Here is a 20,847-nt window from a genome sequence, read left to right as displayed (position 1 = left end):
TGATGAAGAAGAAATTGAGAAGTTCTACATGGAGCTGGAGAAGTTCTATAAAGAAGACCATACCTTCTACAAGATCTTTGTCGGTGATTTTAATGCCAAGATATGACCGAGAAGATCAGCCGAAGAACTTCACATCAGGACCCATGGCCAAGAATGGAACAAACAGGGTGAGAGACTGTCTGAGTTTATTATGTCGGCCAAGACCATCCATAGTAACTCACAGTTCCAGAAGGCCGAATCTAAACACTGGACATGGGAGTCTCCCAGTGGACAGTTCCACAACAAAATTGACCGCATCATATTCAATCGACGGTTTTGCATGACCGATGTCGCTGTTGTCCCAAAATTCCAAACGGGGGGGACTGGAATGATAGCACAGCAGGTAGGGCATTTGCCTTGCACGCGGCCAACCCAGGTTCAATTCCCAGCATCCCATATGGTCCCCTGAGCACCGCCAGTGGTAATTCCTGCGTGCAGAGCCAGGTGTGACCCCCTGAGCATTGCCAGGTGTGACCCAAAAAAGGTAAAGGTAAAGGTAAAGGCCCTCCCGTTGATCGTCGATTTGCTCGAGCGGGCCCAGTAACGTCTCCATAGGAGACTTTGTTGTTACTGTGTCTGGCATATCAAATACTCTCGGTAGCTTGCCGGGCTCTCCGAGAGGGGCGGAGGAATCGAACTCGGGTCGGCCATGTTGGCCGCTTATAAGGCGAACGCCCTACCCGTTGTGCTATCGCTCCAGCCCCCCAAAAAATTTTTTTAAAAATCAAAATTCCAAACAGGACGGGACCACCGTCTCCTTCGTGCAAAATTCTACTTCAGAGAGCAGGGGGAAAGAGCTGCAAAGTTTAAGAAGAGAACTCCCAGAACCACCACCAACTGGGAGCTCTTTGGCACTATTGCTTGAACTCCCCCCCACCCCCCACCCCGTCAGGCTCCAGCCTCACTGCAATCGGAGCACTCATTCTCAAGAAATGCGAAGCTCCACCAGCCTGTGTTCTTGGAAGAATCTCTGTTTGTCACCAGAGGCCTTGTGTTTGTGAGTTGTTGTGTTTGGTTTGCTGCCATCTGGTTGAAGACTGATTTTTGCATCAAAACCCAGGGCAAGTATCTTTCTGCATTGTTGTCCTGTGAGGTCCTTCTCTGCTTATTGGCCTCCGGATGGTGGGAAGTATTCCCGCCCCCACACCTCCAGTTTTCTGAAAGTTTGTAAAAAAATGAGTGTCTCCTTCCAAATCATTTGCTAGAAGTCCCTATTGAAGTCTTCTGGGTCTGGGATTCTCTTTTTGCAAAGATCTTTCAAGTACAAATCAATTCCCTTTAATGGATACATGATCTTCCCGGGCTCACCCTCTAGCACAGAGATCTCTTGCTCAGTCAACCCAGGAGTCTGGGCTGTGTACCAGGCTCACATTGGGGGTGTCCCCCTGGGGCAGACGAGTGAAATCCCACAGTGCCTCCCTGAGAGCAGGCCTTCCTGTCCAGCCCAGGAGACCCCAAGAGAAGGAGAGGACACCTCGTGGTTTGGCAGCGTGTGATCACTGCTCTTTATTCCAGCCTGGGCATGATCAGGGGCGACTGGCCAGGCAGAGGGCAGAAAGGGCTCTGGGGCAGCTGGGGTCCAGTCGGAGGCCTCAGCTCTTAGGTGTATCTGTCAGGGTCGGAGCTCTGGGGCGCAAAGTAGCGCTGCAGGGCTGGCTGCAGCAGCAGAGGGGGCAGCGGGCTGGCCGGCCGAGGCCAGCCCGGGGGGAAGGGCCGCACTTCGGCTCGCGGCAGAGGCAGTTTCAGCACCCGGATGCGGCCCAAGGGCTGAGTCGGCTTCGGGCCTGGGAGGCAGCAGGGCAGTGAGGAGTCAAGAGGGGCGTTCGGACTGCGCAGGAAAGAGAGAGGGAACGGAAGGCCCCACGTACCTCTCTGCCAAGCCACCGCCTTGGTTCGCCTGGGGGCCTGGGCCTGGACCTCCTGCAGCCGGTGAATGCGGTATTGCCTGGAGGAGGACGACGAGGCGGCGGATTGGCCAGCTGGCCTTGCAAGCCCCGCCCACCGCCCGCCCCGCCCAAGGTTTAGCCCCGTCCCCATTCGGCCACCCCCCCACACACACACAAGTCCCCGCCCCTCCCCAACACTGCCACCTGCCCGCTGACCTCGCCCCCAAACATTGCCCCACCCCCGACCGTCTCGCCCCGCCCTCAGACTCTGCCCAGCCCCTGCAGGCCTGGACTCCCACCACCACCATCCAAGACGTTCTTACCCTTTGCGGCGGCCCGTCTTGGTCTGGGGCACCACCACCTTGGCGCTGTGATCGACGTGGAGGTCCAGGAACCTCCTCTCTAGCCTCTGCGGGTGGAAGAAACCCCCCCGGGTACCCATCTGCTCGCAGTAGAAGTTGAGTGCATCCATGGCCGTCAGGTCCAGCACCTGCATACGTGACCAGTCTGAGTGCTCCAGCGGCAGGGAATCCTCAAGGATGGAGGTGGGCGAGATGTGCGCGGAGAATTGCCCCAGAATCTCCGAGAGCCTGTGACGGGTGGGCCTGAGGCTGAGGGGCTGGGCTAAGGGCATCAGGAGTTGTATCTCCCCAGGCTTTTCCTCCACCTCCCTGGGCAAGGCCACCGTTGTAGGCCTCAGGGAGGTGGGAGTGGGTGCCTCGGAGATGGATGGCAGCAGAGTGTCCTTGGAAAGACGGGGGTGTGCTGAAGTGGATAGCAGCTCTGATGTCGTGTCCGGCAGTGGTGGTGTGGTGTCCGCCATCTGAGAGGGAGGCAGCCAATGCAGGAGGTGACTACCCAAGACTCAGAGGCCCCACCCCACATTGCAAGGCAGGACAGTGCCCAAGGCACACTGTCACTGGAAGCACCCGAGAATACCAGCTAGGGCTGAGGGAGGATGAAGGAGGCGCCTGGCTCTCCCCTGGCCTCTGGAGGCTGTGAGGAATTTGCCCACACCTCCATGTTCTGCATCAGCTCCTCCAGCTTCTGTTGGCAGCGCTTGTGCAGGATGGCCTTGGAAAAGAAGTCTGGGCCCTGCACCCAAGTCAGCATGTCCTTGAAGAGGAATCCGTGTGGGTCGTGAAGGCCTAGCTTGGCCAGCAAACTCTGGATCTCAGGCCTGGGATGGGTATAGGCAGCTCAGAGGCAGCGCCCCTTCTGCCCTGCCCAGCGGCAGTAGGCAGAGTGCAGAACTCACCAGCAGGAGACTGGCGAGTAGAGGAAGTAGGACAAGAGCTGCACTATCACCTCTCTGGACTCTAGGGAGCAGGACAGGAGCAGCTGCAGTGCCAGCATCACGAACTTCTTCTGCGTCTCATCCTACTCAAGGCAGCCAGAGTGAGGGTGGAGAGACAGGAAAAGGACTGGAGGATCAGATGTAGGCAGTACAATGTGGGGCGCACCTCCAGGTGGGGGGGCTCCTCCTGGTTGAGCATCAAGACCACAAGGTTGTACAGCCGGTCACGCAGCTTCTGGCTCATGCTGGGGAGCAGTCTCTGCAGCGCGTGCAGAAGGTGGATACGGTCAGTCCAGGACGCTTCTCCTAACAGGTCCATAAACTGCAAGGCCAGGCCTTCTACTGTGCCCATCTCGGGGTATGCCTACAAGGACCGTTGCAGCCAGCTGAGCACCCACTCTGAAAGGACCCCCCCATACCACTCACCCCTAGGGGGTCGGGGTTCCCCAGACCTCCAGGGTGAAGGTGGGGAAGAGCCTTTTAAACCAGTTCTGGAGGACGAAGAAAGTCAGGAACGCGGGCAGATGCCGATAGCGGTCCTCCCACAAAGAGGAGAGGGCATGCTGGCGGCGCTCAGCGGTGTCCAAGGAGCTGTCACCATGGGTCTGTCTCTGCAGGAGCTGCTCCAGGACCTGTGGGGAGAGAGCGGGTAAAGCCTGACCACCCTCCTGTCCTGGCCCTGCACCCCCGGTCCAGACCAGCCTTGGGAGGCCCACCTGTAGCTCTTTCTTGCCCTCCATGGTGACCTGCTGCACGTTCATGCTCCCCGAGTCCAAGGAGACCTGCTCCTCCTCCTCCTCCTCCTCATCCTCGTACAGGATCAACTTCCGCCGCCAAAGCCACCTCTTGAGGGACGGCCAAAGTTTGCCCCAGACCTTGACCATCTGTAGGCAGGAAATCATGAGCCACCTGCTGGTCGTGAGGGAGCACCCCTGTCCCTGCCCTCCAGCCCCTTGCCTGGTGCTGGTTGGGAAGCTGGTGACAGAGAAGCATTTGCGAGAGGGATGTCAGCTCCTTCAGCTCCCGACATAGCCACAACCGCTGCAGCACCACCGAGTTGGGCACACAGCCCGGGAACTGGATAGGCAACGGGGGCTTCTGCAGGTGGGCAGAATGAAGGGTGCTCAGGCAGGCCCAGAATTCAGCTGCCCACTGCACACTCAGCACCAGCAGCCCCCACTGGGGACAGAGTGCTGATGTCTCTGGGGGGTTCTGACATCTTATGTCCCCCATATAAGAAGAGGGCAGGGACTGGGGTCGCAGCTTGGAGGGTGGAGAAACGTGCCACCAGGGGAGAGGGCAGGTGGGAGGATGAAGGAAAGGTTGGGGGACTGTGAGGGTGGGCTCCCTATCACATGGTTCCTTTTTTGGCAGCTGGGCAGGTGCTAGGAGCACTATCCCCTGCTTCATCCCTAACCAAGAGTAATGGGGGGTCGGGGGAGCCTTGTGGGTCAGATGCCAACACAATTTTTTTTCTTTTTTGGGTCACACCTGGCGAAGTAGAGGGGTTACTCCTGGCTCTGCACTCAGGAATTACCCCTGGCAGTGCTCAGGGTACCATATGGGATGCTGGGAATCGAACCCGGGTCAGCCACGTGCAAGGCAAATGCCCTACCTGCTGTGCTATTGCTCCAGCCCCAACACAATTATTTTTAGCAAAGGAATGGAAGTGAAGTATACAGAAGAGGTGGGCTCGGAGGACGGAGCTTTCTTACTGCGCTGGACCCAAGTATGGCAGGGAAGAAGCCCTGAAACTTTGAGACAAGTTCCTCAGGTCTCCTCTTCAGCAGCAGGGGGATCTGGGCAGAGAAGAGACACTCAGCACAGAGCAGGGTGCCCGCGCCCGCCGGCACCACCACAACAGCCCTCTGCAGGGCCCTCACTGGTTTCTGCAGCGGGACTTTCATGAGCTGCTCCAACTTCTTCCTCCGCTCCTGGCGCCGATCCAAGTCCTGGAGCTGCAGGTCCAGGCTGAGGTGCAGGCTGCTGCTCAGGGAGGAGCAGGCCAGCAGCTGGGGGTGGGAGGGAGAGTCAGCGTGGGCAGTGCTGGTGGGCAGGGGGCAGGGGATAGGGACTCACCTGGGATGCTTTGCTGTGCACTTCTTGAGGGGTGGGGGTGATGGGAAAGGAGACTCTGAGAGGGTGGTCAGAGGGTGTGCTGGGGACCCCTGCGGCCTCCGGGGCCAGGTGGTCCTCAGCCTTTGGGAAAAGGGAGCTGGCACTGGCTTCACTCTCCAGGGAGAGGTTCATGGAGCGCCAACCCTGGGTCTCATCACCTGGGGACAGTTTCTGCAAAGGGTGGCAGAAAAGTTGTTGGCCTCCTGCCTGCCACCAGAAGCTGGGCTGGTGGGGATGGCTGCTCGCCCACCTTCAGGTCAGTGCCATAGATGGCGCTCAGGTAGTTCTCGAAGGCCTCTTGGTGCTGCCACAAGGACAGCATGATCTGCTGCACTGGAAACACCAGCCCCAGTTTCAGCTTCTGCAGGTCGTAGTCCCGGCGGATCAGGGCTTTCAAGTCCTGCCACAGGGTACTGGGGTCAGTCCAGACTCCCCAGACCTCCATGGGAACCCTAGGCACCCCCAGGGGAATGGGCAGGTTGAGTTCACCTCCTCAGGCTCAGGCTGCTGAAGTGTGGTGGAACCGGGTGGCAAGGCAGTGCTGCGGGTGGAAAGTTAGCTCAGGTGGACGTGGGCAGAGCTGCCATAGGACTGTGCTGGGCTGTCTGGTCACTCCCCACCAGGGCCCTGGCAGGTTTGTAGTGGCTCAGGAACCCCGAAGCCCTGGGGGTATCAGGGTATTTTGCTTGGTTCAGACCCGCAGGTGCTGAGCGAGGGCTTGAGGGCCAGCTCTGAGGACCTGCTGGGATGTCTGCAGCTGGCTGTCCCTTGCAGGGTGAGCCTCTGCAGCTGGACTGTGGTCAGCGACGCCTGGCAGGTAAGGGGCAATGGAGGGTCATCTACCACTTTGGGGGTTTTCTGGCACAGTTTCTAAACAGAAAGAAAGAGCCTCAAGCTGGTCTGGGCACTGATCTGCCTGCACACCACCCCCACCCTGTGCTCCTGCACAGACACACACACACACACACACACACACATCCTGTGCTCCTACACACAAACACAAACATACATACACACACCCTGTGCTCCTACACACACATCCTCACCCTGTGCTCCTGCACACCCACCCACCCTATGCTCCTACACACACACACACACCCTTTACTCCTGAATACACACACACACACACACATACACACACACACACCCTGTGCTCCTGAATACACACACACACATCCTGTGCTCCTGAACACACACACATACATGCACAGATACACACACCCACACACACACTGTGCTCCTGCACCCCCACCCCCACCCCTTTGCTCCTGCATACCTTTAGCAGGTAGAATGTGGGCAAGTAAAGGCTGTGTGGTATGAGGCAGAGACGGGAGCCGAGCGCCAATGCCAGGTCCCCACTGTTGCCACAGAAGGTCAGGGCCTGAGGGGGCCCATCCAGCAACAGAAGTCTGGAGGGGTTTTGAGAGGCAAGATGTTAGCCCCTGTCCCTGTGGCCACAGCTCTCTGGGACCCGCCCCCCCAAGTCTCTCACCAGCCCACCCACCGCAGCAGGCGGTTCTTTGCTGTCCAGATGCGGATGCTGCAGTCCAGGCTGGAGGAGGCGTACAGCTTCAGTGAGGGGCAACAGCAAAGGCCTGGAGAGGTGGGGGCTCAGGGTCAAGGGCCAGAGCCTCCTGGACCCAAGACTGCCCCTATGCCCTGCTCCCTCACCGGTGATGTGGTCTGTGGGGTCGTCCTGTGGCCGGTGGTCATGGCGGGTGCCATGGTCCAGACTGAGGTGCACCACGCTATAGGTGGCATTGTTGGGGTCCTCGAAGGCCATGGCAATGGTCCTGCCCAGGACGCACAGTGCCACCACCGGGTGGCAGGAGGCAAAGGTGCACAGCAGGCTGAGGCTCTCCTCGGCATAGGGGAAGACCCGCCACACCTTCACCGTCAGGTCTCCCCCTGCAGCAGAAGCAAGGGTGCCTGAGCCTTTGGTGGTACTGCACCGAGGTGACTGGGCTGAGCTGACCTTTGGTGGTACTGACCTGAGGTGACAATGCTGTTCCAGGTGGATTCAATGGCTGTGACGTGATTAGGGCAGTGTGCGTCTGTGTGGAAGGTGGTCTTCCAGGAGAACAAGTCCAGGACCGCCAGCGTGCCATTTGTGCGTCCCACCAGGGTCAGGTACCTGAAGGCGCCGGTAGCCTTAGGGCGCTCTCCGCTTGCCCCGCTCACCCAGACAGCAGCCACGCCCATTTAGCCCCGCCCACCAGCGCGGGTCTCCCTCCACCCGTGTACTGTCCGACCCTGGCACCCACCGGTTCTTGTCCTTCCAGGCACCAGCCACGTCCGAGGTTCGCACCTCAGCCCTGCGCTGGCGCACCATCTCCCAAGTGTCAAACGCGCTCTTGGGGTCCGAGAGGTGGCTATAAAGGTGCAGGCAGCAGGGCCGGGGGCCAGGGGGCGGCGGCGGGCGCTCTCGGTGCAGCACGCGCATGGGGCAGCAGGCCGAAGTGGCGAACACCAGGTGACCGGTGAGCGTCAGCACGCACAGGATCTCCCGCGGCAGGCAGTAGGCCACTGCGGCTGCACAGTCCTCGGGCTGGAGCGGCAGCGCGGTCACTGTCAGTCCCGTCGCCACCGACACCAGGTAGACCCAGCCATCGGCGCAGGCGCACACAAGGCGCACCGGCAGCTGGGGCTGCAGCGGGGACTGCATCGGCCCTGGCGTCGGGGGTGCTACCTGCAGGTGCAGCACAGGCGCCGACAGCTGCGCCAAGGGTGAGTACAGCGTGCGCAAACGCCACAGCTGCACGCTGAAGTCACGCAAAGAGAACAGCGGGCGGCCCAGGTCGGGGGGCGGCAGCAGGCGGGTCACCTGCCCCAGCGGCTGGTTTGGTCCCGGGCAATCCAGCACCACCTCGCCAACCTGCGCCGCTTCCTGCAGGTCCCACGTGCGCATCGTCCCGTCCTGTGAGGCCGATACCACCAGGGTCGTATCGGGAAGCAGAGCCAGAGCTGTAACCGGGCCTGCAAGAAGGATGTTTGGGAGACTTGGCCCCAGAAAGCCAGCGGGGCCAGGATTGTGGCACGGGTGGGGGCAGAAGGCAGTTCCTGGGCAGGTAGAAGTCTGTGGTCTCAAAACCCTGCGGCATGGTGCACCTGTGTGGCTCAGGAACACCATCCTGATCTGCCAGTCTGCCTCCCACACCTTCACTGTGCTGTCGCGGGAAGCTGTCACTGTGATCTTCAGCTCTCCGCAGTGTACCAGGTCCATGATGGCACTGTGGGCCAAGAAGTCAGTGGACCCAGAGCACCAGTGCGGCCAGGCTCCAACACCAGCTGACCCTCGACACCTGGCCTGGTGCCCCACACTCCTCACGTTTTATGGAGATTCCGGCGCACATCTGTGAAGGCCCAGGTGTGCAAATCAAAGGTGAACACCTCAGAGCTGAACACAGCGAAGCAGCAGCAGGAGCCCTGGGCTGTCTCAGGACCCAGAACCAGCCGCACAAGTGTACCTCTAGGATGTAGCTCTGGCTGTAGTAATGGTCTGAAGGGCACCAGGAGATGCCCCCCTGCATGAAACTTCCAGAGGGACAGGCCTCCTCCTGCCTCGGCCACCAGCAGCTGCTCCCGATCTGGCACCAGCAGGCAGTAGATGGGGTTGTGTTCAGGCACCCGCTTCCTCCTGGGCTTACTCAGCCATAGCAGGCTGAAATCCGGCCTCAGGAGGGCCAACCCGAAGGGGCCCCAGCCCACAAAGCCACTCACAGCATCCAGCTGGCCTGGCACCATCACCAGCCCTGCCAGTGCCACGGGGGCCTTGACTTTTCTCTGCACAATGCCGCTGTCCCAGTACAGGTGCAGGAAGCCTGCGCCATCCAGCACCACAAAGTGGCTGCCCTCCAAGCCCTGCACCACAGACCTCACCCCTGCTGCCACCTTGAGAATGCGCACTGACTCCAGCCCATGTGTCAAGTGTGTTTCACGCAGCTCAGCCGTCTTCTCCTGTGGGGAAGGGGGGGTTGCAGGGGGAGCTAGTGGCCTGCCTGCTTCAGGACCCCTAGGGGGCCCCAGACCATCCCAGAGGCCATGGAGGCAGTTGCCACACCTTCTCCACAACGCTGTGGAGGCTGTTACGGAGCAGCTGCCAGAGCTGATAGCCACGGGTGGCCAAGGATGGGTGTATCACTTGCTGTGAGTTGCTGGACGATGAGGCTGCAGGCAGATGCTCACTCAGTCTTGGGCCCCCCATCCCAGCAGCTCTGCCAGGTGAGACTGCCCTGGGAGCTGGGATTCCTGGCAGGGCCAGCTCCTGAGTGAGGGTCACCTTCCCATGTCCTGGTTTTGGAGGGGAGGCTTAGGGGAATCTGGGCCACAGCCTGCAGAGATCAGAGCCTACTCCTGGCTCTGTGCTGGGGGGAGCATGTGGCACCAGGAAATCAAACAAGGGTCTCCTGCATGAAGACCTGTACTATCTCTGGCTTCCCAGTTCATGTCCTGAGCTAGACTGAAGGGGACTGCACACACCCATCACTCTTGTCTCCGCTGCCCCACGAGTCTATTGGTCCCGGGCTCAGCGACTCAACAGCTCCGTGGACCAACCGTTGCTAAAACACGTGCTGCCACAAGCCCCGCCCCCAAGTCAGATATCGCATTAGCCCGCGTTCTGAACCAGGAGCCATTTGCGTCCATCCTCCATCCTTCACTTTCTTCTTCAGTACTTCCAACGTCTTCAGGTGTATGTACCTCTTGGCCCTAACGGATCAACAGCGCTTACAGCCCACTGTTGCTAGGGCCAACTGTTGCTAGGGCACGTGGTGTCCCGCCCAGGCCCCGCCCCCGCCCCGCCCCCTACAAGCTGAACCCACATGCCAGTGAAGTCACAAACTTTTATTGGAAACAAACGAGCTGCAGCAAAGTGACACTCAGTGCACACTGCCCAGTGGGCAAGGTGGGGGTTACAGGTGGGCGTTCGGGACTGGCCAGGCCCAAAAGAGTGACCATTGGGCAGCCTGCTTGCTGGGTCTTGGGACTGGAGTGTGCAGGCCCAGGCCCAAGCCAGTACAAAATACAAAAATAAACTCTATGGTCCTGAAGCCCTGTCCAGTCAGCTCATTAGGGCAGGGCAGAGGCTCTACCCAACAGGCCCGATATGGTCCAGTCCGGCCGCCATGTGGGCAGCAGAAGCCTGTGGGCCAAGTGGATGTCCATATGCAGGAGGCCAAGGGCCAAGTCAAAACGACCTGGGTGGTGCTGAAGCTGTGGCAGCACCAGGGTCGGGTCAGCAGCAGGTGGGCAGGTCCAGGCACTGGTCGAAGCTGGATGAAGCCGGGGTCTCTGCTCCTGCCCCTCACATACACATCACTGGGACCCTGGGCAGGAGCAGACACAGAGCAGGCTGTGAAGGGCCAGGCAGGGGGCCCCAGGTTGTCCTGGCCACCCCAGGCTCAGGGGCCGGGTCACCACAGGCAGAACATACCTGTCCTCCTCCACGGCGCCACTCTCCTCAGGTCCTCCCTCGCTGCCTCCGCCCCCGCTCTCTTCCTCCTCCTCCTCCTCCTCCTCCTCTTCCTCCCCCAGCTCCATGTCCAGCTCGTTGCCCGCCTCAGAGGGAGTGTACGTGGACCCACTGGGGGAGGTGGGGGAACTGCCTTAGGACCCGCCACCGAGCCCACGCAGGGTGTCCGGGGAGGGCAGAGACAGGAGAGGGGCAGGAACCACTGGGTAAACAGTAAGGGTCATAGTGGGGGCTGGAGGGCATGGGCAGGGGCCAACCTGATAGAGCGGCAGCTGAAGAATACGATCCTCTTAAGACGCTTATTATAGAAGAAGTAGTTGAAGGACCAGAGGCTCCCATCTTCCCCGAAGGGGTCCGAGTCCAGGTCTGGGTTGTAGCTGAGGAGTATGGCAGCGTAAGGTCCCAGGCCCCCCTGACCCCAGCCCCACAAGGATGCAGCGCACCTGTAGATGTCACACTCTGCCAGGCAGATCTCCTCGTCCACAGCATTCCACAGCTGCGGCTTCAGGGCCTTGAAGTCTTCCCGCACGGCCGAGAACAGGCTGCAGTTGACTGCATTCACCACCTGGACCGGCCACACGCAGGGCTCAGAGTTCTGAGACGGGAGGCCCCGTGCAGAGTGGGAGAAGGGGGAGACAGCGGAGGGGAAGCAGGTGCCTTGTCCTCCCTACACTCACCCAACTGAGACTGGGCTCCCGGCTGAACTCATGGCTCCGCGCTGTGCTGAAGTCATAGTCAGGCCGGAAGGACTCGTTGAGTGTGGCGATCAGGTAGAAGAGCGTCTTGCGGCTGCACTTGTCGCTCAGCGGGCCCTCGTCCTCTCCTCCTTGGCTCTTGCTCAGTCTACAAAGAGAAGAATCAGTCCAGTATAGCCCTTCCCCAGCAGCCCCGGAGCAGCTTCTGCACTGGCTCACCTGCTGGGACTGAGGCCAGAGGTCTGTGGTGGGGACAGCGCCTCCAGCACGTGGGGCTGCCCCTCCTGGCAAAACTGCTTGAACATATGCTTGTCGTCGCCGGCCATCTTGCACGAGTAGCTCTCGATTCTGCAACACGGGCAGCCGAGGAGCTGGTCACCCACCAAGGTTCCACTCAGGCGGGGACAGAGGGGCCTTGGAGTCACCAGCCACCCAGGGCCTGCCTGCCCCCACGCCACCCTGCACCCTGGCCTTGCCTGCCGATGATGTGGGCATCTCCCGTCTCCACAGTGAGCTGTGAGTTGATGGCCTCGAAGCTGGAGTTCTCCAACAGCTTCATGTCTTCGGAGAAGGTCCCGCGCGCAGAGGAACTAGCTGCTGCTGCCTAGGGGAGAAGCCACTCCATGGGCGCTGGCCAGTCCAGAGAGCAGAAGCCCCTGCAGCAAGCGGGCTCCCTCTGGGCCTACTCCCACGCCCTGGGCCAGGGTGGTGTCCAGTTACCTGAGGGCTGTAGGTGCGGGCCCAGGTCGGCCACACCTCTCGCACACGGAGCCTCCATCTCCTGCCAGATGCCCTCCCGCTCCGGGGGCCACTGTGGCCCCGCCAAGGCCCCTCGGCTGCAATCCCCCAACCACATTAAGAACCGACGCTCAGTCGCGGCCGAGGCTCGGACGGTGCAGCCACGGTCCCTGCAAGCGCCCGCTGCCTGGCCACTGGGCAGCGTCCGCCTCCCGCCCGGCCCCTGGGGCACCCGCCGCCCGTGCACGACGCACTTCGGGTCCCAGGGGGCAGAGCGGGCGGCGCGCAGGCGCGGCGCCGCGCGGCCTGCTGGGGCCCGTAGTCCCGGAGGGCCCGAATCGGCGCCCGCCCGGCCCCGGCGCTCACCCACCTGCTGGGCCGGGCTCGATCGGGCGGCGCCGGGTCGCGGAGCGCCGAGAGGGCGGCGCGGGCTGCTCACGGCCGGGGGGCGGCGCCGCAGCCACAGCTCGGGCCGCACGGTATCCGGGGGAAGGAGCTCCGCGGCGACGTCCCGTTACTCCCGGCCCAGCCGGCCCGTCCGGGCTGCCACCGCGACATAGCCTCGCCCCTGCACGGTGCCCGACGCTCGCGACCGACCTGCCAGCCGACCGCCCCCAGTCCCCCAGCGAAGCCGCGAGCGACCTCTGTCTCCCCGGGCCGGACAACAACAAGCGTCCGCCAGGTCCGGCCCCACACCTCTGAATGGCCGGCGGCCGCCCCCGGAATCCAGAGCAGGACAACCATTGGACGCGGCGGCCGCCGCTCAGCCCCGTCTTCCGCTCCTACTGGACGGGGCTCCTGTCCGTCAGGCCTTTCAGGCGCGGGCCCGCCCCTTCCTCGGCGCTCATTGGCCCAGCCGTGGCCCGCTCCGCCCCGCGAGGCCTGGGTCCCCGAGCTGGCCGGGTGGGATTGCTCGGCGGGCGGGAGTCGGGGTAGCCGGGCAGCGTCGGGGATCGGGCCGGGCGCGCTGTCCCGGCGTCCGGGCGCCCAGACCCCCCCCGGCGTCCCCGCGTCCCGTCACTCCGTGTCCTGACTGTCGGAGAGGCCGGAGGGATGGGCCGGCGCTGCCCCCGCCGTCTGCCTAGGCCCCGGCCGCACCCGGAACTCCCGGCGCGCGGAGCAGGTTTCCGGCCGGCGGCGGCGCGCGGCGGCCCGAGCCCGGGGAACCGGCGGCAGGGGCCGGGCCGGGCCCGGACTCGAGATGGCGCCGCCGGCGGGTGGCGCGGCGGCCTCGGACCCGGACCCGGACCCGGACTCGGCCGCTGTGCTTTTGGCGGTGCACGCCGCGGTGCGCCCGCTGGGCGCGGGAACCGAGGCCGGGGCGCCCCTGCGGAGGCTGCAGCTGAGCACGGACCCCGAGCGGCCCGGGCGCTTCCGGCTGCAGCTGGGGGGCGGGGGGCGCGGCGCGGTGAGTGCGGGCGGGGTCGCGGGGCACCGGGCGGTGAGTGCGGGTGAGGGCCGCGGGGCGAGCGCCCGGCTCTGCCGCCTCCAGCTCTGGCCTGCTGGCCTTTACTTCCCTTTCCCGCGGGACGGGCAGCGAGGTGGTGCAGTGGGTGGGGTCCCAGAGAAGGGGTTTGCGGCTGGTCTCTGGTGAAGTTCCTTCCTGCAGGGGAGGTGCTCAGCCCGCCCTCTGCTCCTGCAGGTCAACTTGGAGTGGCCCTTGGAGTCTGTCTCTTACACCATCCGAAGTCCCCACCAGCATGAGCTGCGGCCGCCCCCCGGAGGCCCGGGGACCCTCAGCCTAGACTTTCCCGACCCGCTGGAGGCGCAGCAGTGGGCCGCCCTGCTCCGAGGAGCCACCGTGGAGGGGCAGAACGGTCCGTACAGGGGCGGCTGAGCTCACCTGTACTCCACGGGCCCCGAGGGTTGGACAAGTGGGAGTCTGTTTTCCCCACTCTGCTTGAGGTGCTGAGAAGTCTCCAAAGAGTGGAGAAAAGAACAGGGTGGGGAGCCAGGGGCTGTGCGGGTGAACACTGGGAGGTGCTGGGTAGGAGCGGCAGGCTCATGCAGTGCCTTTGGGGTGCCAGGGTCCAATTCCAGCACCGACCTAGGAGCAGCTCCTGAGCAAACCGTTGGGTGGAACCCAAAAATGCCCAGGAGAAGAAATGGCAGCGACCAGGGCACTTAGTGAGGTGGTGAATAGGGCTGGAGAGGCTGCAGCAATAGCACAGAGGGTAGGGCGTTTGCCTTGCACACGGCCGACCCGGGTTCAATTCCCAGCATCCCCTATGGTCCCCTGAGCACCGCTGGGGGTAGTTCCTGAGCGCAGAGCTAGGAGTAACCCCTGTGCATCGCTGGGTGTGACCCAAAAAGAAAAAAAAATAGGGCTGGAGAGATGGGGAGTGATGGGTGGGCCCAGCTAGATTCATGACTGATGAAAGTTGGTGGTTGGCATGAGAAGGCGAGTGAAGAGACAGTCAAGCTGCTGCCAGATCACAGACCTGGCTGGGAAGGGGTGGAAGTGGCCACAGGTCCTGTGGATCTGGCCAGAAGCAAGGGATTCGGTGAGGCGAAGTGTGCTTATGAAAAGGCCAACCAGGTTCACCAGGAAAGATGCAGTGAGAGAAGAGATTCTGGCAGCAGCCACTGGAAGACGCTCCTCAGAGCAGAATTTGCAGAGGGTCAGAAAGTAAAGCACACGGTGTATGGAAGCGAGGCCCAGGTAGCTCACACGTGGCAAAGGAGGCAGATGCTTCATTGCTCCTCACCAGCCGTGTGTGGGCACCCAGGTAGGCCTGTTGAGGAGCAGGAGGAGCACTGCAGTGTCTCTCAAGCTGGGTTCCCTGCAGAACACTTGGTAGTGCAAGTCTGGTCCTGGGTGCAGGCACCCTGCACAGCTCAGGACCCTTGGGGCCAGTGAGGCGTGGGGAGACGGCAGCAGCCCGCTCTGAAGGATGGGCAGAGGGTCTGCGGCGTGAAGCAGCCTTAGCTGTGCTTGTGGAAGACTTGGGGGTTTTCAAGAACCACACACCAGGGTCTAGACCCTGAGTATAACAGGGAGGGGCTTGCCTGGCACATGAACAACCTGGGTTCTATCCCTAACATCCCATATGATCCCCTGAGCACTGCCTGGAGTAATTCCTGAGTTACAGAGCCATAAGTAATGTGAACATTGGCAGGTGTGGCCCAAAACTGCAATAGAATCACGCACAGGCCGAGGTGAGGGTGGAGCGCCAGCGGTCCCCTGAAGCTGAGGGAGCCTACTGCTGGCGGGGAGCTAAGTCAGGGCGGATGGGGACAGTCCTGGACGGAGATCTGGTGATGACGTAGGGGTGAGGGCCCACCTGCCTGCTCTTCCCTCCCAGGTGGTGAGAGCTCACTCCCTGGCCCAGCAGCAAGTCTTGTTTCTCTGCCCGGGCTCCCCAAAGCCCCCCCACCCAAAATGGACGTTCTCTGGAGCCCTGAAGACTTGGTGGAGAAAGGTAAAGGCAGGTGTTGGGGTGGCAGGAGTGGCTTGTGCCCATCTGTGCAGCTCTTCCCCTCTCTCGGCAGAGGAGCTGGTAGAACGCCTGGCCCGCGCCATTGCCGATGGGGACAGGCAGAGGGCTGCTGAAGCAGCTGCCATCTTGGCCCGTCACCACGTGGCCCTCAGTGTCTGGCTCCAGGAGGCCAGTTTCCCTGCTGGACTCATCAGGTGAGACCTGGCCCGCTCCCAACCCCCGTGTCCAACCCCCCCACCCCACCCCCGGGGCCCTGCTTTGTGCTGACCCGACTCTGGCCCAGGCTGCAGGTCACTGTGGAGGATGCTTCGTCCTCAGCCCATGTCGTGCTGCGGGTTTGCCCCCACCACACTGTAGCAGCCCTCCAGGAGCAGGTAAGTGAGTGGGGGCCCCGCGGGGAGGGAGGGCACCCAACCACACTCTGACCCTGCACTCTGGCTCCAGGTCTTCTCAGAGCTGGGCTTCCCGCCGGCTGTGCAGCGCTGGGTCATTGGACGATGTCTCTGTGTACCTGAGCTCAGCCTTGCCTCCTATGGGGTGTGCCAGGATGGGGACCCCGCTTTCCTCTACCTGCTCTCGGCCCCACACGAAGCCCCAGGTCAGTCCTTGGGGGGGGGGGGGGGGGGCCTGAGGACAGTGCCCTGTGTCCAGTCAGGCCTGAAATCACCCCTGTTGCAGGAGCTGGCCCTCAGCACCCTCGGAAGACAAGCAGGGAGCTAGGCCATTGGTTTCCTCAGTTGCTGCGGCTGCCCCGCGCCCTACAACCGGCCAGCAACAGCCTTCCTAACCCCCTGCAGGTGAGCACGGACTGGAGAGGGTGGGCAGTTGGGCACCCTGGCACTGCAAGGGCAGATGGGCAACTGTCCTCACACCTCCCTCCCCAGTCTGGCTGGTCTTGCCCATCCTGCACCTACATCAACCCCCCAAGCCGTCCCGGCTGTGAGATGTGTGGCACCCAGAGGCCCTGCACCTGGATACCCCCCCAAGGTAGGGGGTGGGGGAAATAAGGGAGAGGGGGTGGGAGAGTTCCAGGGAGAGGGGCCTCTCTTCCCCCAGGCCTGCAGCCCCTGGACCTCCACTTGAATACTCCTAGGATCCCATGCAGAGGGCAGGGCCAGCGGCTGTCATTAAAGATGCTTGGAGGAGCCTGAGCCGATAGCGTTTTGGAGGACACTTGCCTTGCACACAGCCAACACAAGTTCCATCGCCGGCATCCCATATGGTCCCAAGCCCCCCAGGAGTTCTCCGAGCCCAGAGGCAGAAGTCATCCCTGAGCATGGTTGGTTGGGTCAAGCCCCCCAACCTGGGAATGAGTACATTAAAGATGCTCTGAGCCAGCGAGTATACCTGTGTATACAGCAGTCTTGGTTTCAGTTCCCGCCTTACTGTGGCACACCCTTCCCTCCCTCCTCTGGATTCCCACCTCTCCCCTGTGCCAAGAGGTCCCTTCTGCACTCCTGGGAAGCTTCTGAAAGGCTCAGGAAGTTGCTCTCAGGAGGCCATGGTGCCCAAGCTCCTCCCCAGTGGCCGAAGGTTGTCAGAAGGTTGTCAATGACCTCTGCCCTGAGCACCAACCCAGCCTTCCCACCCTGACCAGGTGATCTCTGTCCCATCCTCACCTGTGCCCTGGCAGCTTCCTCCCCACTTGCCATGCTGCCCACCACAGATATCCTTGGGATTCTGTGGGTCCAGGCCTAAAGGTCTGTTGAGCCTGGACTCCCCTGTAAATCCACATCACATCAAGCAAACACTCGAGAAACTTAATTTATTCCCATGATTAGGGCTGAAGATTCTGGAGTTTGAGCCCAGGCTCCTGCCCCCTCTCTCCTTGTCCCCCCAAAAGAGGGTCTTGGCCAAGGTGGCCAGCTGAGGTCCAACCAGGCCCAGGATGGCTCCTGTTCAGGTGGGATGGCAAGCAGGCTTTGGGCAGGATCACTTGGGCGGCCGATAAGCCAGTTTCCGACTCTTCAGGACTGACCACTTGTGCCTCTTCATAGCATAGACCAGGGGCAACAGCAGGCCCATCATCATCAACATCTGGGGGGCGAGACAGGCTCAGAGGAGGAGCCAAAGGGAGCCCTCCTGTTTCCCGGCCCCTTGCCCCAGTCCTGGTGTTACCTTAAGCCCCATCCGCTTGCGATGGTCGTGCTCGGGCTCAGATGCCCAGCGCAGGAAGGTGCACACATCCTTGGCCACCTGAGACATGGTGGCTGGGGTGCCTGTGCAGGAAGAGATGAGGGCAGCTGCTAGGGATCCTGGCCCAACCAGCCAGGGAACTGGGCCCTGGGGAAAGGGTCCAGCCTTGTCATCTGCAGGGTAGGACCTGCTCACCGTCATCAAACTCCAAGACCTCGTTGTAGATGGGAGGAGCCATCCCAATGGCCTGGCCGGGGAAGTAGGGGTTGAAGTGCAGCCCCTCGCGCAGAGACACGCCGGTGGGTGGGTCACAGTAGCCGGTGAGCAGGGAGAAGACATAGTCCTCGCCGCCGTGCCTGGGAGCAGTGGCTGGGCTCAGACCCCCACGGAGGCCCCGCCAGCTTCCCACACGCCCTGGGCAGCTCTTACCTGGCTCTTACGATATAGCTGAGATCGGGCGGCAGCGCCCCGTTGTTGGCAGCCCGCGCAGCCTCGGGGTTGGGGTAGGGCTTGGGGAAGTAGTCCGACAGCTTCCCCGGCCGCATGAACATCTCCCCATCATCATTGGGGCCGTCCTGGACCTCCACCTGTCGCACAGACACCCGTCAGCCCCCCGCCGGCCCCCAGCCGCCCGGCTCCGGCATCCCGGCGTCCTGGCCCCTGCGCACCTCCTGGGCCATGGCCTTGGCCTCCTCCTCGGTGTAGCACACGCCGACGAGGTGGCGATAGGCCACGTAGTCCATGCTGTGGCACGACGAGCACACCTGCTTGTACACCTGGAAGCCGCGGCGGATGCTGCGGGCGGGGCGGGCGCGTGAGCGGCGGCGGCCGGGTCCGGGTCCCGGCCCGCCCCCGCGCCCCCCAGTACCTGGCGTGGTCCAGCGAGGACAGGAGGCCACGGTGCGTCCACGCATAGCCCGGCGGGTGCAGCTCCAGGTCGCTGGCGCTCACGGCAGAGTGCAGCGCCGCGGCCAGGCCCGCGCCCCCGGCCGCCAGCACGCCCAGGGCGGTCAGCGCCACCCTGCGGCCCCGGGACAGGCCGGCCCGCGACGACAGGGCCGCTGCCTGCAAGAGCCGTGCTCAGCGCTAGCCCCGGACCCGCCGGGGCCAAGGTCACCGCCCGCGAGGTCAGCTCGAGGTCACCCGGGAGCTCGCGCCCGGAAGGCCGGGCCGGGGCCCGCGCCGACCCCCCTAGCAGTCCCGCAGCCCCCGCAGCGCGTGCCCGCTCCGCGCCACCCGCCCCGCCGCGCCGTCCCGCCCAGCCGCGCCGCCCGAGCCCCGCAGCCCACGGTCGGAGGGCGCCTGGGGACGGGCCGGGGGCGCCGAGGGCCTCCCCGCCCGCAGCCGCCCGCCCGCGCCCAGCCTCCCGCCGTGACCTTCACGGGGCTGCGGGGCTACGGGGTCCTGCGTCGCCCAGGCCTCGGGCCGGCGCTCACCTGAGGCGTCCGCAGCGGGAGCTGCCCGGGCCGCGCGCCGCACAGCAGGCCCCGAGCCCGCGCGCCCGGCAGCCCCGCGGCCCGCGGACACAGCGCCGCCCCGCGCAGTGAAGCCGCCGCCACCGCCATCTTGGCCGTCTGCAGCGCGGCCGCCCTCCCGTCGGCCCAGCGGGCGTGCAAGCTCGCGAGATCCGGGAGAGCGGGGCGGGGCCTGTGGTTGGGGCGGAGCCTGAACCGGGCTGGCGCGCGGGGCGGGGCCTGCTGCGGGAGGGGCGGGGCCTAGCGTGGGGGCGGGGTCTGAGCGGGACCTGCCCGCGGGGCGGGGCGGGGCGGGCTCGAACTGGTTCCAAGACCAGGGCCGGCCATGGGCCCACGAAGGTGGTTCTGGAGCTGCGCTGGGTACCCAGCAGTCACACACACGCAGGGGAAAGCATGGCACCTCTCTAGCCTGAACGCTCGGTCATCATCCACGTATCAGGTGTAGAAGCTGTCATACGCCGGATCCTGAATGTGAGTGACAGGTATGGGCAGGCAAAGGATCGCAGAGAAGACTGAAAAAATAATACCAATTTTTTCAGAACTTTGGAAATCAAACACTCTGGGTATCCTTTTTTTTTTTTTTTTTTTTGCTTTTCGGGTCACACCCGGCGATGCACAGGGGTTACTCCTGGCTCTGCACTCAGGAATTACTCCTGTCGGTTCTAGGGGGACCATATGGGAAGCTGGGAATTGAACCCAGGTTGGCTGCGTGCAAGGCAAACACCCTACCCGCTGTGCTATCACTCCAGCCCTGATTCTAGGTATCCTGTGCAGGGAAAAAGAACTGAATCTCGAGTACTGTCAACTTTAATGAAAAAAATATATACAGCTAGTGGTCGGGGAGATCACTCGATGGGCTGATCACAAACTTTGCATCTTGGAGGCCTGAGTTCCATCCTCAACACCTCACAGTACCCACAGCGCAGCCAGCAGCAATCACTTGCTTGCCTGGAAGGTAAGGATTTTGCCTTGCAGGTGGCCAAACCTAAGTTTAGCACCATATAGAGTCCTCCAAGCCCTATCGCTTCAGAGTGATCCCTGAATGCAGAGCCAGCAGGAATAAGCTCTGAGAACTATGACTGTGGGCGAAACACCAAAAAGTTTTAAAAAATTCTAAATGAAGTTGTTTTATTCATTTTGTTTTGGGGGCCACAGATGGCTGTGCTCTAGGGCTACTCCTGGTTCTGGGCTGTTGTCACACCCTGCAGTCACATGTAATATAAGCATGTGACCCCTTGTACTATCTCTCCAGTTCCCAAAATTATCTAAACTTTTTTTTTTGCTTTTTTTTGGGGGGTCACACCCGGTGATGCTCAGGGGTTACTTCTGGCTCTGCACTCAGGAATCACTCCTGACATTGCTCAGGGGACCATATGGCATGCTGAGAATCGAACCCGGGTCGGCCGCATGCAAGGCAAATGCCCTACCCACTGTGCTATTGCTCCAGCCCCCAATAATCTAAACTTTTTTCTTTGCTTTTTGGGTCACACCCAGCGATGCTCAGGGGTTATTCCTGGCTCTGCACTCAGGAATTACTCCTGGCGGTGCTCGGG

General features: G+C 62.3%; 4 protein-coding genes across 4 annotated transcripts; 1 reads left to right on the top strand and 3 right to left on the bottom strand.

Annotated features, from left to right (window-relative positions):
- Nucleotides 1-1,638: 1,638 nt before the first annotated feature.
- WDR97 (WD repeat domain 97) lies at nucleotides 1,639-9,544 on the bottom strand. The gene is made up of 22 exons (XM_056125421.1): nucleotides 9,401-9,544; nucleotides 8,669-9,297; nucleotides 8,449-8,570; nucleotides 7,605-8,316; nucleotides 7,332-7,474; nucleotides 7,012-7,248; nucleotides 6,845-6,935; nucleotides 6,617-6,749; nucleotides 6,038-6,210; nucleotides 5,830-5,881; nucleotides 5,591-5,740; nucleotides 5,302-5,511; nucleotides 5,106-5,234; nucleotides 4,938-5,021; nucleotides 3,939-4,106; nucleotides 3,675-3,854; nucleotides 3,389-3,586; nucleotides 3,184-3,305; nucleotides 2,943-3,105; nucleotides 2,249-2,748; nucleotides 1,908-1,984; nucleotides 1,639-1,823 (listed from the first exon to the last, which is right to left on the bottom strand). The coding sequence occupies exons 1-22, from the start codon at nucleotides 9,542-9,544 to the stop codon at nucleotides 1,639-1,641; spliced, it is 4,602 nt and encodes a 1,533-aa protein (XP_055981396.1).
- A 623-nt stretch (nucleotides 9,545-10,167) lies between these two features.
- MAF1 (MAF1 homolog, negative regulator of RNA polymerase III) lies at nucleotides 10,168-12,079 on the bottom strand. Its single transcript, XM_056125145.1, has 7 exons — nucleotides 11,982-12,079; nucleotides 11,725-11,853; nucleotides 11,488-11,653; nucleotides 11,254-11,375; nucleotides 11,068-11,187; nucleotides 10,772-10,921; nucleotides 10,168-10,664 (listed from the first exon to the last, which is right to left on the bottom strand). Exons 1-7 carry the CDS (start codon nucleotides 12,062-12,064, stop codon nucleotides 10,643-10,645), a joined length of 792 nt encoding a protein of 263 aa, XP_055981120.1. The 5' UTR covers nucleotides 12,065-12,079; the 3' UTR covers nucleotides 10,168-10,642.
- Nucleotides 12,080-13,278: 1,199 nt separating this feature from the next.
- On the top strand, nucleotides 13,279-16,991 carry SHARPIN (SHANK associated RH domain interactor). Its single transcript, XM_056125384.1, has 9 exons — nucleotides 13,279-13,651; nucleotides 13,886-14,060; nucleotides 15,549-15,665; nucleotides 15,736-15,877; nucleotides 15,967-16,057; nucleotides 16,128-16,281; nucleotides 16,362-16,480; nucleotides 16,568-16,670; nucleotides 16,777-16,991. Exons 1-9 carry the CDS (start codon nucleotides 13,445-13,447, stop codon nucleotides 16,812-16,814), a joined length of 1,146 nt encoding a protein of 381 aa, XP_055981359.1. The 5' UTR covers nucleotides 13,279-13,444; the 3' UTR covers nucleotides 16,815-16,991.
- Nucleotides 16,992-17,436: 445 nt separating this feature from the next.
- Nucleotides 17,437-19,431, bottom strand: LOC130033592 (cytochrome c1, heme protein, mitochondrial). The gene is made up of 7 exons (XM_056125386.1): nucleotides 19,256-19,431; nucleotides 18,688-18,884; nucleotides 18,488-18,614; nucleotides 18,249-18,406; nucleotides 18,015-18,175; nucleotides 17,802-17,902; nucleotides 17,437-17,720 (listed from the first exon to the last, which is right to left on the bottom strand). The coding sequence occupies exons 1-7, from the start codon at nucleotides 19,382-19,384 to the stop codon at nucleotides 17,616-17,618; spliced, it is 978 nt and encodes a 325-aa protein (XP_055981361.1). The 5' UTR covers nucleotides 19,385-19,431; the 3' UTR covers nucleotides 17,437-17,615.
- Nucleotides 19,432-20,847: the final 1,416 nt, after the last annotated feature.

The sequence above is a fragment of the Sorex fumeus genome, unplaced genomic scaffold (assembly GCF_029834395.1).
Source record: "Sorex fumeus unplaced genomic scaffold, SorFum_2.1 ptg000054l, whole genome shotgun sequence".
NCBI classification, from domain to species: domain Eukaryota; kingdom Metazoa; phylum Chordata; class Mammalia; order Eulipotyphla; family Soricidae; genus Sorex; species Sorex fumeus.
This window is presented reverse-complemented; position numbering and strand designations above follow the sequence as displayed.